The sequence below is a fragment of the Heliconius melpomene genome, chromosome 9 (genome assembly GCF_056956725.1).
Source record: "Heliconius melpomene rosina isolate 202511_hmr_F chromosome 9, ASM5695672v1, whole genome shotgun sequence".
Lineage (NCBI taxonomy): Eukaryota > Metazoa > Arthropoda > Insecta > Lepidoptera > Nymphalidae > Heliconius > Heliconius melpomene.
In genome coordinates, this window is record NC_140397.1 from 8,421,577 (window position 1) to 8,440,018 (window position 18,442).

Here is an 18,442-nt window from a genome sequence, read left to right on the forward strand (position 1 = left end):
AAGTTGCTTTAAATAAGAATTAAATGGCAAAAGATAAAATTTTAAAAACTTTAAAATTGCCTCCAAGAGGGAATAATTTGCGAAATGCTCACCTTTACGTAGTCCAAGAGACAGCTTAAAAGTTACTGCTGTATACATAAAAATATAGCTTTGAAATGAAAGATAATCACCATTTAAAGCATTATTATTCTCAAATATTTTTAATATAATATCGACTTTTAGAAAAATACATTTTAAGACCATTTTTTTACCAATTTTTCACCTTATAGCTAAAAAGCTAATAAGTTACATAAGGTATATATTACAATAAATTTAATATAAGTAATATTTTGAGTCTTATTATTTACTTTTAACATAGTTCTATACTATAACATATATCAATAAAAATATGAAACATAAACAAAACTAACAACTGTTCCTCGTACTATAGTACTGTGTAAAACAAAACATACCGTATCAAATAGTAAATAAGGTTCATTTTCAGACAGGCCGGTGCTAAGCATGTCTCTTGGAAGCACACTCAATCCTAATGACATTAAAGAAGGCGACGACGTTTACTTCGAATGCAATATTCGAGCCAACCCGAAGGAGCATCGCATCACGTGGTACCATAACGTGAGTGAGTTCAAAATTATTTGAGTCTGTTTCCTGTATATAGTTTTTATTTTCCTGTTACGTTTTCTTTTTACTCTCTGCTTCACTCTGTATAGAATAGAATAGAATAGAATATACTTTATTGCACACATAAAAGAAATATATAGAAAGAACAACACAAATAAAATTTAAAGAAAAACACGTATGCAAAGGCGGTCTTATTGCTTTAAGCAATCTCCACCAGACAACCTTTGAAACATAACGGATAAATTGTAATGAGGAGAAAGGGGACAACGTCTCAGTGCAAACTTTATGAAATATAATTAAATATTATATAATATAAAATAAACTAAGTCAATAACATAAAATAAACTTACATAAAATGTGTTTAATGTTTATATACTTTACACATACATACATACATACAAATATTAAAAAAAAACAATATATACTTACACATATAAACATACATACATAAAACGTGTTCAAAAATATATACATAATATTAAAAAAAAAATAAAAATAAAGATAAACTATTATACTAAATTAAATAAGTACTCTTTCAGACGATTTTTAAAGCTGTATAGAGATTTGGAATGTCGAACTTCTGTAGGAAGTTCATTCCAAAGAATTGCAGATTTCATAGTAAAAGACTTAGAATAAAATAGGGTATGGGAAGTTGGTAATTTAAGGAGATTATCACAACGGGATCTAAGGTGGAGGTGAAGAAGTGAATCGGCACCTAGGAAACAAAATCGATCTTTTAAGTAGGAGGGAGAGAGAGAGTTGTACAGGATAGAATAGAGAAGAGTCAGCATGCGGAAATTTCGGCGATGTCGGATAGGAAGCCATCCAAGCTGACGACGATGATCAGAAACATGATCAAATTTACGTAAACCGAAGATAAATCTAATACATAGATTTTGTAACCGCTCTAGTTTATTTAGTTGTTCCTCAGATAAGTCTGGGTAACACGAATCAGCATAGTCTAAAATCGGTAACAGTAGTGAATGAGCTAGAGTAGTTTTGGTCTTTATAGGTAGGAAATATTTCCATCGTTTGAGCGATCCGATAGTGGCAAATAATTTACGGCTAACCTCAGCTATCTGTACTGACCAAGATAGGGAATTGTCTATAATAATACCAAGGTTCTTAATAGATGGACTCAGGCTCAAATCGACGCCGCCAAACTGTATAGCAGGGAGGCTATTCTGGTCAAGTTTTTTTAGTTGCTTAGAGCCACCAATAATACTGACCTGTGACTTGGCAGGATTGACAGTTAAGCCAAAAGATTTGCTCCACCTACTAACATTCCGCAAATCTTCGTTAAGCTTATGAATAGCCTCACTAACATCATCAAACGGGGCGGCTAAGTAAATTTGAAGGTCGTCAGCATATAGATGAAAGGAAGAGCATAGATTTTGGGAAACTGAATTAATAAAAATGGAGAAAAGGAGAGGAGAGAGGACACCACCTTGGGGAACACCGGCAGAAAGAGAGCAAAGGGAAGATGACTTGTCATTGGCTTGAACGTACTGTTGCCGATCACATAAATAGCTTCTGAACCACTCAGTGGCTTCAGGAGAGATATTTATTGAACGCAGAACAGCAACCAAGAGATCAGTATCAACAGAATTAAAGGCGTTGCTAAAGTCCAGCAAAGCAATGACTGTAAGATTTTGTTTGTCCATGCTAAGTCTGATATCGTCACAAACTTTAATCAAAGTAGTGACTGTGCTATGCCCGTTACGGAATCCAGACTGGAACTCGGATAATATATGGTTATCAAATAGATATTGATTTAGTTGCTGAAAAACAATACGTTCCAAGACCTTTGACAAGAAAGGAAGGATGGAGATAGGACGGTATTGAGAGAAGGATTTTGGATCTTTGGTTTTGGGTATGGGGATAACGCGAGCAATGCGCCACAAACTGGGAAAAGTGTTATGGGAAATAGAAAAATTTAAAATATGGGTAATGACTGGAACTAAGACTTCCAAGGGCAAAATAATCATTTTGCGGTTGATGCCATCATAACCAGAAGCATCAGATTCGATGGCTAGGATACTGTTTCTTACCTGGGATGGGGTTATAGGAGCAAAGTTAAAAGGAACGATTGTGGGAGACGGCAAGGAGTTGATATAATTCAATGTATTTGCTTTAATTGTGTTGTCCATAGGTGTTATCGAGACAAAGTGTTTATTCAAGGCATCAACGTCTAGATTGCAATTCAAATCCTTACGTTGCCGGCCAATGCCTAGCGATTCCAGAAATTTCCACAACTTACGTGGGCTTAAGTTTTGTAAGCTCAAGTCAATATAGTTACGTTGCGCGTCCCTGCAAACTCTGCTACATCGGTTACGCAAGCTCTTATACCTTAAAAGATTCTGATCGGTGGGATTATGTTTATATTTGGATTTCGCCACATTTCTTTTAGTCATCAGTGACTTAATATCTGGCGTAAGCCATGGAGCGGGTAAGTGTTTTAATTTAATTGGCCGAAAAGGAGCGTGCTTGTCATAGAGCTCAGTTAAAATAGAATTAAATATCTCCAACTTGTCATCGATAGTTGTTGTGTTAAAAATGACGTTCCAGTCGATGTCATTGAGATCAACCAAGAACTCGTCATTATTAAATTTTTTAAAACTGCGTCGCATGACGACAGATGGCTTGGGCTTAGGGGGACGAACATTATAAGACAAATACATTAAATCATGGTAGGAAAAGGCGTCAGCAGGAAGTTGACCATGGATCATAACATGGTCAACGGAGGAAACAATCATAAGATCGAGTTGGGATGGGGCACAGTTCGGAAAAAAATGTGTAGGATTCGAAGGAAGTAATTTTAAATTTGAGCTATTAATGATGTTAAGGAGTTGTTTTGCTCGTGAATCATTTTTAATAATACAGGTATTGAAGTCTCCAAGAATTATGGTGTGATCAACGCTTGGCACATGTTTCTCCAATAAGGTCTCCAAAGTGTGAAAATAATCAATATGTAGCGAAGGGCTGTAAAAAACCCCAAGTAATAGCTTTAATCGACCAAGTAAAATTTCTATAAAAATATGTTCAGCAGTTTCAGAGTATTGCGATGGAGACTTACTAACAATTGTGAAAGGTAAGTGGTTGCGAATATAGATGGCTACACCACCACCACCTTTACCTGTACGGTCATTACGTATGAGATGGAAGTTAGGTAAAGAGAAGGAGGAGGAAGGAAGGCAGGGTTTAAGGAATGTTTCAGAAATTAAAATCGCGTGCACGTTGGCGCAATCAAAGGAGGCTAATAAGTCAGGATAATGTGCAGGAACGGATTGGGCATTAATATGTAGGACATTGAAATTCTTGGGAAAATTGGAAAATGTGTCGACAAGTAGATTGGAAAGAGGAACGGACGTACTATGAAAACTACTTACAGATGAAGATGATAAAGAACAAAATGAATCGTCGTTTGAGTTAGATGAAGCATTATAAACAAACATATTACATAAACAATTAAATAAAATAAATAATAAAATATATATATATATATATATATATATGTAAGATAAATATAAATACTAATTTATATAATATAATAAATGTACCAAATAAAAAAATATATATATATATAAAATAAAATGTGCAAAGATCACATTATTCACCCTTCACCACCAGCAGTAACAAAAAAAAAAAAATTAAAGCGGTAGGAGATTACATACAATATACCTTACAAGAGACACCAGTAATGATAAAAAACCTTACAATCACAGACTACTTACACAAACAGAAAAAGAAAGAAAACTATAATAAAAAAAAAAAAGGACAAAACTAATAAAGGTACTTTGTATCTACACTCTATACTTCTGTATCTCTGTATCCAATAGAATCTAGTGTTAAGGCACTCAATACGCCTTTTTTCATCCAAATATTCAAGTCATTGCGTGATAATCGTAAGTGGCGAAACTCTACGCTGTGCCCCTGCGCAGGGACTAATATCTTTTAATTAATTATTATTGTAAATTCTCCATTAAAATTATAAATTTAACTTCAATGTACTCATTGTGGTAGACTAAACGAGGTGTTTAGTTTCACAACTCGCAAAATCACAAATATGGGGCTGTCTTAAAATTTAATCCATCTGCTTAACCTCTCACGCGGGAAAATGCGTGAAAGAACAAAAAAAACATTTAACTAAACCGATTAAGTTTCGAACAAAAACTAGCCACATTTCCATATTACAGGATCAACAAGTAACACAAAACATGTCATCCGGAGTGTTCATTAGTACCAAGTCGTTGGTGCTGCAGAAAGTGACGCGGCGGGACGGTGGCTTGTACGGGTGCAGAGCCGCCAACCAGATAGGGGAAGCTAGCAGCCAAGCTGTGTATTTGAGAGTGCAATGTAAGTATGGAAGGGTAGTGAATACAAATTCGTGATTTGAAATTACAAAGGTCTCGTTACCTGTGTGGAGCCTGTGGGAATAAAAACGATGGGTTTAGGTTCGATGAACATTCATGGGAAAGAATTGTTTACATTTCCTCGTTTTGGTAATAAGACAAAGTGCGGCGTTTAGCTCCGCTATTTCACACGCAATGTTATATTTTTCTTACTAACTGAACCCAATCTACGAGTATATACTTTTTACTAATAAGTTTTTTTGTGAGTTTTTTGAGTTTGGATTAACATGCTAATTTCAGAAACTACTCGTTCAAATTGAAAAAATATTTTTGTAATAGATAGTCCATTTATAAAGGAAGGTTATATTATATCACGTTAATTGTTCTAATATAAACCACTCAGTCTGCCCTCACAGTTATTTCAGTCATTTAAAATTTCCATTCGTTCACGCGGGTGTCGCAGCAGGTAAAATAATACACTCAGGAATTAGAGGAACGTAAAAAAAGGGGGATAATTTGGGGAAACACATTTTTTTTTGCACAATAGAAGCATTTTAAAAATTGAGAATTAAAGTTGAAAGTGAAATTCTGACTATTCTGGCCAGTATGAAATAATAAATTATGTTATACTAAATTATTTTTTTTGTTCCTTTAAATATTTCCTTGAGTGTAGTTAAATGTAGAAACGAAGTTCCTTCGGCTAATGTAGAATCGACACAAATTGCAAAAAAAGTCGTGCTCAATTATATGTAGGTTTTCTTGATTTTTCTCTTAAATTTTGCTGATTAGTTTTTATTTAAGTACAAGAAAGTATTTAGGAAATTCAGTATTTTAGGAAATAATAAATTACTTAAAATAAAAAAAACATCTTAATTCAAATTATCAACTAAAAAAGAAAGAGGGAAAAAGAGAAAGGTATTATACACTACTCGTCTGTGTATGAGACTGTCGCGCCTGCGCACGTCTCATTTAACGGTTTTATTCCACGCATTTTTCTTACGGTTTTACTATCACATTTTTTCAGTTCGGTCACGCAGCGAAATTCCTATCCCTTCCAAGCCTGCCGTAAGGAACTTCGTTCCAATATATGAAATTGTATCCATGTGGCTTTGCGGCGTTGAATTACACACATTAAAAAATTGCAACGTCTCGAAAGTTGGGTGGTGCGTAGAGAGTGGAATGTCTTAATTAACTCTAAATTCTCCTACCATATAAATTTCAATCAAAAAAATGTCAAAAATAAACCATTTCAATAATTATCCATCAACAAAAACGATAACTTACTATTAATAATACCAAAATTACCATCTAAATGGTAAAATTTAGGCTAAATCGAGCTCAAAGCTTATCGATTACTGGCATAGAGGCAAGAATATCGCACGCGTAGATACTCGCATACGAGTGTATAACGTAATTGGCACCCCGGGTGTGATATGCGAAAATTTACATTGTAAAATTGAGTGGGCAGAGCGAGCCGCTCATGTAAATACTCTTTAGATTAACTAGGATTTGGCTTCAGGTTTACCTAAAAGTTAACTAAGTTCTTTTAATTTTTTCTTATATCAAAATATAAAAACTAGGCCTGTCAGTGAGGTCAGTCGTGGCGCTGGTTATGGGTTTGATTCCCACACGAGGATATAAATATTTAATATTTTGATTTTCTTTGCTCTGGTAATGAGGCAAAGGGCGGCGTTCAGTTCCGCCGCTCATGAGATTTCAGAATTTGGCAGAAAGTAAAGAATGGAAGTGTTTTAATATGAAGGGAGTGTCTTACTAGGTTCGCTTTGCCTATCCCGCTATATTATTTATGTATATGTTGGTAAGCCTTACGTCCTACCAAGGTAGAAAGAACAATTACAAATTGCTACGTTTTTAAAAATATATATTCATACAAAATTACAAAAATTGTAAACAAAATAAGCTTAGAATTTCAATGAAAAATTTAATAAAAATTCATATCAGAGCTGAAAAGTAATACTTTAAAAAAATATTCAAACCTGTCAATGTATATTCTCATACAAAAAAATAAAAGGTTTCAGTCAAAGTTCAAATAAAAGTCACAATAGACGTTAAAATTAAATAAAACTTGTCTGTTCATTGTTAGAAATTCGATACGACATTTCGAATTAATAAATATTTTAATAATATCTTCCTTAAAATTTAATAATAGTTTTTTATTAGCTTCGCACTAAGTTTCACATTTAAAAAAGTGGACAGAGGAAACTTAGTTACCCATTTGTCTCCTTATTTTTTGATAATGCATGACAATAAAAACCATTCATTGCCATGAGGAACCGCAGGGAACCGCATCCACAACCGTTGGTTTTACAACTAGACACTGTTCCATTGCGACAAGTCATGTCATTTAGAGAGAAAGAAAGAAATATTTCTGTGTAAAAATAACTTATACCTATTATATATATAAGCTTTACTCAAAAATGGGCATTTTTTTTAATTTTGGACCGAATTATGAGGAATTTTCATAAAAGATTTTTTGAGCAACTCGCTCGCATCTTAGATTTGAGTGAAAACTAATACATTATCTTCTATTCTATTATTCCATACTAATTTTCATATTAAACTGCTAAAAACAGTTATTTGCCTCTAATACCATTTTTCTCAACAGTCGCACCAATATGCGCTCAGCTGACTCCCCTCGTGATCGGTGCCCGCTTGGACGAACAGTTGCGGGTTCGATGCACGGTCAATGCAGATCCCGCTGAACTTGCTTTCTACTGGCAGTTCAATAATAGTGGCGAGAGCTTTCAAGTTTCACCCGCTAGATATGGTAAGTTAGGTTTAAATTTTTGATAAAGATATCTATCAGTCACCATAATAATACTGGAGCGAAGAAATAACAATAATTCATTCTTCTGAGTTGGAATCGAACCCACAAACAACCACATCATGGAGAAAAAAATAATTTTAACATATTTTTGACATTTGTTATACCACAATAGAGAAAGAAAATAGAAAACGTAAATAAACAAATGTATATAATTAAACGTAGAGGGATTTGAACCCTTTGAATTAAATAAGTAACATAAACATAGGCATTATTCACTACCTCTAAGTTATTGTATGAAATACCTGGTAGTTCTAATGTTTTTTAACATACTTCACAAACGCTATTACAGTGGAGCATAATATTATGTGGGCCGTTAGTTGTTCTTGCTTTAAAAATAACAAAAGTTAGCGAGCGCGTTACATTTTCAGTTTAAGTTTTGGAAAGTGGCTTTCAAATTATTTAGCAATTACAATTTTATCTAACGATCTTTTCAGACGGTGAAATTTATAAAAAAATGCATGTTCACACTTCACTTTCCACTAAATAAGACACTCAGTACTCCACGTATCGCCTGACTTTCCCAATTTACCCGAACTCAACGCCGTGCTTTTGCTTCGACACAACATCATCATCATCATCATCATCAGCCATCTTTTGTCCACTGTTGGACATAGGCCTTCCCCAATTCTCGCCACCACACTCGACACAACAACGAAATGGAAATGCTAAAAATTTCATCTCCTCGAGGAGGAATCGAACTCGCAACCTGCCCAGCTCTAGTCGCACGCTTATGCGTTTGGCTGGCTCGCCTCTGCCTGAACTGGTGTCATGATAAATTATGTTAAATATTGAAGTGGTAATAAAGCTGAGTACGATACAATTTGAACTGAAATCTCCAAAAATTCATTTACATTTTTAAACAAATATATGATATTCATTTTCTTATATTTTCATTCCATTCGTACTCTGGAAAATGAATTATATTTTTATTTCACTGTATTACGAAAACCATCTCGACAGTTAGTGCGTAGGAAATGGAATATCTAAACTCTAGACTCCCTATGCCTACCGTGTTATATGCGGGATACTGCGTGAAGCTAAAAAAAAGTATGACAGGTATAAGAGAAGTGTTATTTAAGTACTAACTAAAAAGGATAAAATAACTTTAAATTACAAAGAAATTGAATTGTAAGACTCAATTCATTCATATCATAGTTTGGACAGCTCCCAAAATGTGCGGGGTCGAGTCCCGCTAAGTTCAAGTTTTTATACGTATCTAAATACTCTCTTTGCCGTAGTGAATAATAACTTATGGAAAATATTAAACTACTTAATAATTAACATTCTCTTATATCAAATGACCATTCCTAGGACTAATCTTTGTGTAGCGGAAATTTGTCGGATTGACGGATTTCTAGGAGGATTTAAGCTGGAATGTGAATCTGTTCATTACAATGAGAAGAAATTATTAATTTTATTTTCCTTGCTCTAGCAACAAAACAAAGTATGACGTAGAATTCCGCCACAAAACACACAATGTCTCAAAAATTACCTTAAGTTCTATAGAGAACCCGCATTTAGTAGGGTAGCTATAGAGCTACCCTACTAAATGCGGGTTACAACGGGAAGCAAAAGGAAAAAATATATATTTCCACTATATAATAGCATATTTCCTCCTAGTTTCCACCGGAGGCACGGCAAGTGAACTCCGCTATCGAGCCGCCAGTGAAAGAGACTACGGCGCACTTCTATGTCGCGCGAACAATGCGGTCGGGAGGCAGAAGAAGCCTTGTGTCTTCCAGATAGTTCCCGCTGGTATGTATGGAATGGCCTTTTATTGATTTATTGAGACTTAGTTTTAAAAGTCTATTTTTTATTTGGTTTTTAAGATTTTGCAAGAAAAGAATATATATAATTTAGACTAGTAAAATATGTTTCTAGGGTAAAAACGGTCCTTATAGATATATATATATTTGTAGATTGCGTGGAGGTATCAAAAGACAAGAAACGTAATAAAAAATACGAGCATTTAATCAGTCGCAAACTTAAGTTTGTCAACGTGTATAAATTGTACTTCCGGTTGATCTATAATCCTGTTATGGAAGCGTCGGTGGGCGAGTTCGACTTGTACTTAACTAATTTTATTTTTAGCTGAGTTATAAAATTAAACACAAAGCCGTATTTGACGTCATGGTAGAATAACTTAAGGAACTTTTATATGGCGTAATTCTTTCGTGTTCTTATATAAATAACAGGAAAAACCACATTTAAAATATGTTCTGTGATATGAGTGTTCCCACATTCTTTTCTCTTTATCCTATCCATTTTTTATAAATATTTTATTATTAACTTTACACTGTAGCCCGCATGGCAAGCTCTGTCTACGCAGAGACAACCTGGGAACGTAGTATTCGTTCTCTTTAAGACACTTCCGTTGCCCACTTTCCACCAAATTATCGAAAAAAATGTAGTCCCAAGAAAGGTAAAAACACATCCCGATTATCTTACGTACCGAACCTACTACCTACATATAATATATATGAAAATATTTCATAAGCCACCCTAAAGCGAGTCCGGCCGGTAATTCGGCCGAAAACGCTAAGTTTTTGTCCATTACCGATCATAAAGTACCGGTAAATGTGGATCCGCTAAAAACCCCGTAGGGACGAACTCACATAAACTACCGCCGAATTTTATAGATCGCAATTGGGCCTACCCTACCATTATTTTTCCTTTGCCCAAAAAATCACAGTTTCTTTAACGTTTTTGGTTTGAACATGAAGATAGAACTAAATGTGCGGTTATAAGAGATTCTTCCATGTTATTTTTTTTAGTTTGATATTGGCAGTGTTTGGTCACTGCGTAACATATTAAGGCCTGTATGTATAAATAGCACTTAAATCTTGAGATGTCGTTTTAATTCATGAGTTACACATCTTATAAACATATTTAGCTATAAAATCCACTCGGGCGATTTAATTATTTAATTTTTCCTCCTTTTGATAACAAGACAGCACAGCGCTAATGTCTCGAAATTTGGGCGGTTTGTGGGGCATGCCTTTTTATATCATTAGATTCCCTCTATCTACCCTGATCTATGCGGAATATAAAATGAAACTACAGAAAGAAGGAAAAAGAATTTACATACACTGGCAACATTATCAACAACAGCTGACTAATAGAAATATTTTACAAAGAAATTATAACAAAGTACGTACTCCAATAAGTAAATGGAAATTAATCGATTTTTACGATCATCGGCGTAAAAACAAAAGTGAGAGAGAGCTTTAACTTGCGAAATCGTAAAATTTCAACTGTTAAACTCTTTAACGACATGGCTTTATTGGTGTAAAGTAACTGACAAAATAAGCCTTTTTTACAGTAAATAGAAGTACTTTTTACATTTTTCTCTCGTCAGAGTCATTGTGTCGATTAACATACTTTAGCGCCGCGATTTGTCTTATAAAGTTTTCCATCCGAATTAGATTTCTCTAATTCGGGTGGATAACGGAGGACGGAGTGTCTCGACACTTAGGTTCTCCATGCTTACCCTAGTTAATCTATATATATAAAAGGACTTGTCCTCACTGACTGAGGTAAGACGCACGCACAGTCGTAACCACTGATGTTAGAAACGTGGAATTTGGACAGATGTTTACTTTCGTAATCTGGACATCCACTAAGAAGGGATTTTGAAAAAATTTAACCCTAAAGGGGTGAAATAGGGGTTCAAAATTTGTATGGAAAAAAAATTTAATCGGCACCGATTTTTATAAAATTTGAAGTTTAGATTTTTAAAAGTATTTAATTGAATACGTGTTTCATGGTTTTCTAGAATTCACCCCCTAAAGGTGCAAATAAGGGGTTGAAAGTTTGTATGGAAAAATCTTTAAATCGCCACCGATTTTTATAAAATTTGAAATTTTTCATGGGTTATTAGAATTCACCCTTAAATAGGCAAGCGAAGCTACGCGCGTCCGCTAGTAAGGGATATAGCGTGAAGCTGCACTAAACCTTTTTAGTTCCTTCATGTCACTAAGACAGAACTTTAAACATTTCGTGCTTAGTCACATTCATTGAACCACGATGAAATTACATTTCCAACCAAATTTTTTAGAATGAATCTTTTAAAACTTATCGGCTTATAAAATACCGAAAATGGTTCCTCTCTTTTTGATCATTATTAAAAAAGTTTTATGAGGATTAAGTTATAATTTAAAATATATGAGTATAGAGGTCTATTTAGATGCCTGTAGATTAATTACAAATAGAAAGACAACGATTTTTTTTATTTCTTCGCTAGGGTAAAGCCCACCGATGAGTCCACCTCTCAATGACTCAAGAATTAGGCGAAACGTGAAGTTTCTTATAAATATCATCTTTCAAGTGGAATTTGAACCGGCAATCATTGTATTAAATCAGGCATAAGGTAAATTATGAATATGAGTTTAGTCATGCTTAATTATATGACAAACTTATTTAACTGGTTCTAATCAGAATATATCTCGGGAACTCAAAGCCGAAGCGTGGAAATTAATAATTTTAAACTTAATTTAATCAAGAAATTCCTCGATAACCGAAGTCTATGTTGAGAATATTGTTTTATAGAAAGAGTACTGTAGATAAAATTTTTCAATTAATTTTGCCTCTTTGTATGGGATAGCAGGGTAGGCAGAGAAAACTTAGTGCTAAACTCTCCACAATTCACGTTCCGCAGTAATTTGAGATATTGCTTACTTTTTGCCAAGCTTTGTCTAACAGACCTGGGGAATAGTAATAAAGAATAGAGATAAACTAAATTTTCTGTCATTAGTTAAAAAATACATTAAAACTTTAAAGCTTTTTGTTATATCCAGCATATAAAATTTTTTCGAGACATTGTGTATTGCTTGGCGAATACTATCGCCGCATTTTATCATATTACATAAACGAGGATATTACTTTTCCCGAGTGGGAATCGAATCCACAATCGTCGTTTTTACATCGAAACTTGTAAATAGAAGTAACTCAGTGCAGAAAATTTTATTTTATAAGTCTCTCGGTCCGCAGCCGTCTTTAAATAGGATTTAAAATATGTTCTAAGTTTGCGATCGAACGGCAATAGGAAGTTGGGATCGAGGAAACTTATTTGCCAATTTATATGTATAAGTGTGTTCGTGGGTTTTCATTTTTACTTATTTTGGCAAAAATAATGTTTTCGAGGCCTAAGCCGTAGAAGGGTATCTTTTTAATTAATATTTTAAATTCAATCTCTTAATCCGACTTAGTCGCGTATGTTTATTTTTATATATTTTTTGGGTTCACGCGTTTTCACGTATAGCAAGGTAAGTAGAGGGAACCTATTGAACCTGAACCTAGTTCGCAAGCAATTTGATTCCCAGTGCTGCTTAATTTGCCGAAATATTGCCTTCTGAGTGACGGAATTTAATGTCACGCTTTTTTTGATACCAGAGTTAGGAAATACAAATTAATTAAAACATTAGCCGAGTGGACATTGAAGATAAATAGTAAATGTAAAGTACACTACGCTAATTGGGATTGGAATAGCTTTGAGAAAAACATAGATACTTTATAAAGAAATATTTATAGTTAAATCTATAAAAGTAAATATTTTAGAGACCGACGTATTACTGTAGCTGTGAATTAAAACTATTTTCACTTACTCAATCTTAAAGCGCAGCGTTCAACTCCGCTATTTTATGCGCTTGAAATATTTCGACCATTGGGCGTTGCGAAACGAGTGTCCTAACTCTAAGTTCCCTCTGTCTATACTGCTATATGCGGGATACAAAGTGAACCTAAATAAAAAGAATAGGACAGCCTTTAGGAGAGTAATAAGGAAGAAGTTATCGACAGGAAATTACATTGTGACGGTCCCGAGCACTTTCATCTTTCACGGAAACAATATACATACATATATGTAACTTATTATAAGTCTGTATGTATATGATATTTCTTGTCAACTTTGATTTTGTTGATTGCCGATGATTATGGGTTCATTTCCTATTCGAAATCGAAGTAATTATTGTTTTAATTAAATATGTTCGGTAGTAATTGGTTGTTTCTAAAGTCGATTTACATCGACGATCATTTTTCATCGATATTTCTTTATATACGCGAATTGATTTGAATTATTGTCACTGCATTTTTATTATTTTTTACAATAAAAAAGAGGTTTAATTAAAAATTAAATTTTTTCCTTTCATTTAATATTTATTTACACTCGTTAATTCAATTATTTTTTTGGAACGTGACAGTGAGTTATGCTTCTCTGTGCGTGCGTCCGGCGTTCATCGATTTATAAGACGTTATCGAAAATGATGACCAGGTTGAAGTCAGATAAGGTTCTTATTTCTATTTTGTTCCAAAAATTTTCATGACATTATGCCGCGCTTTGCCTTGTTACCAGAGCGACGAATGGAAATATTTTATTGCCCCAAATGAGAATGAACACACTAACTAACACACTACCGTCGTGTTTACTATCAGATTCTGCCACTGCGTCACGATAACCAATCTAAACGACTCTTAGTTTTGCAAAAACAATATTGATAAATATAAATCATTAATTCTAAATAATTTTCCAATAAAGTAGAAATTTTACGACTATCGTCACAGTCTTATATTTTAAAATATAGCCAAAGTTGGTTCGTTCGTTCGCATTTCCAATAAGGAGTGGATAACTAGAAAACTTGCCACTTTGATGCGAACGAGTATTTCGATTATTTCGTGGGTATTACATTTTCTTTATACATAAATTTATGGATTGATTGGATTTGGAAATATATTTTTCCTTATATAACGTAATAAATCTAAAAATGAGGCCAACAACTACAGATACTCCTCATATAGAAGAGTATGTAGAGAGTTAACTTATTATATATTTTTGAGTTTTTTTTTTGTCCTTTTAACAAAGCGAAGAAATGGAAATAATTCATTCCCCCAGTAGGAATCGAACCCACAAACATCACATTCACAAAAAAATATTAACAAAATGTAATATTTTATTTACAACTACCCTTTTATAGGTCGTGACACAATTTGGATGAAAACGATTGAAAAATTTCATTTAAAAGAACCGAAATGGTTAAAGCAGACCTCGCTGCCTGTTAAAAAATAAAACTAATAAAATTCGTAACACAGCCTCGTTCAAAACGCACTATAAAATGAATATTTTTACCTCTCCCGACAGTGTTTTCAATGTGTTTCTTAATTTAGTTATGTTTTTTTGAGGGTAGTTGGTTATTTTTAACTGTTTTCGTTGAAATTGAGCTTACTTACGACTATATGGATTTTTATTTTTTGTATGTCCATACATATATGCTAGTAATTTTTATATATGTTTCTTTATTATAATAGGGCACTTCATTTATTGAGATATCTGTTTTTTTTCCTTAATGGTCAGTCAGGTCAAAATTAAAAGGTCAGTGCAGCGTTAAGTTCCATCATTTAGTACGCCTTACGCTGTATTCTAAGTATAACAGGGCAGACAGAGGGAATTTGGGAATCTAGGGTTAACACACTCCGTTCCTAATAAGACACTTCCATTCAGAAATTTTCGGAAATGAGGAGGAGGAAATAAAAATATTAAATATTTTCCTCGAATGGAAATCGAACCCATAATCGGTCTCGTTTACAGTAACACGCTTGTGCCTCTTAGCTAGAACTGGCCCTCTATATAATGTCAACAGTATTATCTTATGATTATATACATTTATATATAAAATAAAATACCCGCAGCATCCGTACGTTGTGAGACACGTTCATCTCACGAGACCAATACTGTTACTCACGTAGTTATAATTACGTTAGTATTTAAATACATTAACTGTACCTCGGTGTGGGAGCCGCCACTAACTTAAATAACCGGTGGGTTTAGTTTGCAAAGTCTGTTTAGGGTAAATAATTATATTTTAATGTTTTTTTTAAAACGAGAGAAGAGAGTGTAGAGATTTTTTTAGCTTCACGAATATAGCAGGGTTCCTCAATTTCCGCACAATTTCGAGGCGTAGCGTGGTATCGAGTAGCGAAACTCAACGCTGTGTTTTGTCTTATTACCAGAGCCAAGAAATTAAAATAATGTCAATAAACAACCGTCGTGTGAGATGCTACAGAAGCTTTCAGGAATAATTTCTCAATTTAATATTATCCAATCCAAAGATAAATAAAAAAAATCCTTGTAAAATTTTTCATATAAAACATTCAGGGATTCTGAAAGATCTAATATTGGACTAGCTTAAAAGTTATATTTAATATGAAACTTATGATATTGGAACTTTTAGCCTAATATTCGTAAAAAGGGTTCGTTTGGATTCTGTAAAGGATGGGTACAAATAAAAGTTTTCTCTATACATATATTATATTTTTTATATCGGAATATATAATAAAATTGGATGATTACGTTTTTAAAATACCAATTTCTATTAAGGGATTATGTTTCTTTTGAATTAGGCGTCACCAAAAACTTTTTTGCGTGGATTTTAAGAAGTGAAATGGATTTTTTTACCAGCTCTCGTAAACATTTCAAGAAATTCTTTCATAATGTTCCCCTACGGAGTGTAGGGGACCCTACAATGAATGACCCTACAGGAACCTACATGCCACATTTCATTTCAGTTCATTTTCATTGAACCCACAACCTTCTGCAATATTCATTGACAATTATTACCTCGTTGCAAATATTGGACATCAAAATACAGTAAACTTTCCTCCTTCGTAAGGAACCCAAAAGAAAATTTCATCAAATCTGTTAAGTACGTTTAAAGTTAAGACTGCCGAAACATTTATGGGGAAAATGAGTTATAAATTCATCATTTTGTACCCATATTACCATATTTTGTTGTAGATTTCAACCCCGTACTTTATTTTGTAGGGGAAAACGCTATATTTTATATATATTTTATTTTATCCCTATTTAGCTCGCCCGTCTCCCCCAAGAAACTGCACAGCAAAAAGAATGATCAAGAAGAATGAAGCATTTCTTACAATAAAGTGCATCGCGGGCTACGACGGTGGATTAGCCCAGCACTTCCTTTTGGAAGTCGTGGGTGATACAAGCAGATTGATCGCCAATAGTACTGCCAGCAAAACAGGTAGGATTTATTTTTATGTGCTCAAAATCTTCGAAACTTCTCTAAAATGGAGGCTAAAGCCGAGAAAGGGTGTGTCTTAACATTAGGTTCCTTCTCTTAACCTGATTTATAAGAGCACCTAATCGAATTTATTTATAAATATTTTACACAATGGAAATAGAACCCAGAACCGTCGTGAAAACTACAATATTTACAAACTGAGACACTTTGGAGTAATATTCATATTTTCTCATTCCAATTTACTTAAATTACATAAAAGTTGCTCTTTTCATTTGAAAACTAGAAAAGATAGCGAGTCGATTTGCATATCTTGGTTTAAAAAATCTATATATAAAATTATATTTAAATTGGAACACCTTTATCTAAACGTTTTGAATCTTATACAAATTTGTTTATTTTATTTTTATAGGTAAATATTTAGTTAATAGATTTTTGTATGGTTAAGTCCCTTCTCCGCTTTTTGAGCAATTTGTAAACATCGCTTGTTGAGTGCCGGAACCTAACGCTGAATCAGCTACACGGAACATAATGTTAAGACACTCCGTTCTCACTTTCGGCACTGGCAATTTTTTTTTGAGAGACTAACGCGACGGTTGTGGGTTCGATGCCCACTCGGAGTTATACAGGATGGAAGAGGCAGCGCTTCTTTTATTGCAACTGCATATAGGGTAATATATTTCAAACCTACACCTTAGAAATTAATCAAGGTACCTCAACGGTTTGGACGTAGGATTTTTTTTTCATTTCACGATATTTATCCATACGTATTAAATATGTATTTTGTGTCACGCACACATACGTATGCGACGTTTCCGATTTGACAGGTAAGTGTGTGCGTGCCTATGTTATACTTATAAATGGCGTTTTATTTTAAAACGATAATTTTATTATTTATTTTGTTTGAAAAAATAACTTTTTCATTTTTGGGAATTATTTTTTTTCCGAATTATATTAGGCTTTTATAGAGTAGTTAAAACTGTGGTTTCATTTAAAGTGGTGCTGACAATTCCACTTTTCTTTTCTTTTCCACTTTTTCTTTTCCATTCCTGTATATTAATATTTTCATTTCTGTGTGAAAACGGACAACTGAGTGTCTTAACACTAGGCTCCTTCTGCCTACCCGGCTGTGTGCAGCGTGCAGCGTTAAGCTGATAATTTTTATTTATTCATATAATTCCATTAAAAGGTTGCAAATTCAGTTCATAACTAGAGAAATTAGGTTTAAGTGAGCATTATGTTAGATCGATGAAGTAACCTCGCGGGCTCATTGATTTTATCTATGGCCGTTGTAGTTTCAATCAATATGTAATGATAGCATAGTTGAACAATGTGGAATTCAATTCTAACAAGGTTCGTCAAAATGCGGCGTTAGGTTTCGCTTAAATTCTCTGCGTACTGCATCTTTTTTCAGCTTAATGCTGTATCTCTCGTATAGCAGGGTAGCCAGAAGGAAGTTAGTTTTAAGAGACTCCGGTCCCCACATTCCGTCAGATGAGGCATTGTGTGTTGAGTGGTGAAAATGAACGCCGTGCATTGCCTTGTAACCAGAGCCAGTAAATGAAAATATTAATAAATAATAAATAATTCCT

At 33.9% G+C, this 18,442-nt stretch overlaps 1 protein-coding gene across 5 annotated transcripts in view; it reads left to right on the forward strand.

The window, feature by feature from the left end:
* Positions 1-18,442, forward strand: part of LOC146536465 (nephrin-like) — a 141,799-nt gene that overhangs the window by 117,259 nt on the left and 6,098 nt on the right. For all 5 annotated transcript variants that reach the window (XM_085189824.1, XM_085189825.1, XM_085189823.1 and 2 more), the window contains 5 exons: positions 485-615; positions 4,818-4,977; positions 7,600-7,761; positions 9,442-9,576; positions 16,680-16,853. In XM_085189824.1, coding sequence (XP_085045950.1) covers positions 485-615; positions 4,818-4,977; positions 7,600-7,761; positions 9,442-9,576; positions 16,680-16,853 — 762 coding nt within the window. The remainder of the gene's footprint in view (positions 1-484; positions 616-4,817; positions 4,978-7,599; positions 7,762-9,441; positions 9,577-16,679; positions 16,854-18,442) is intronic.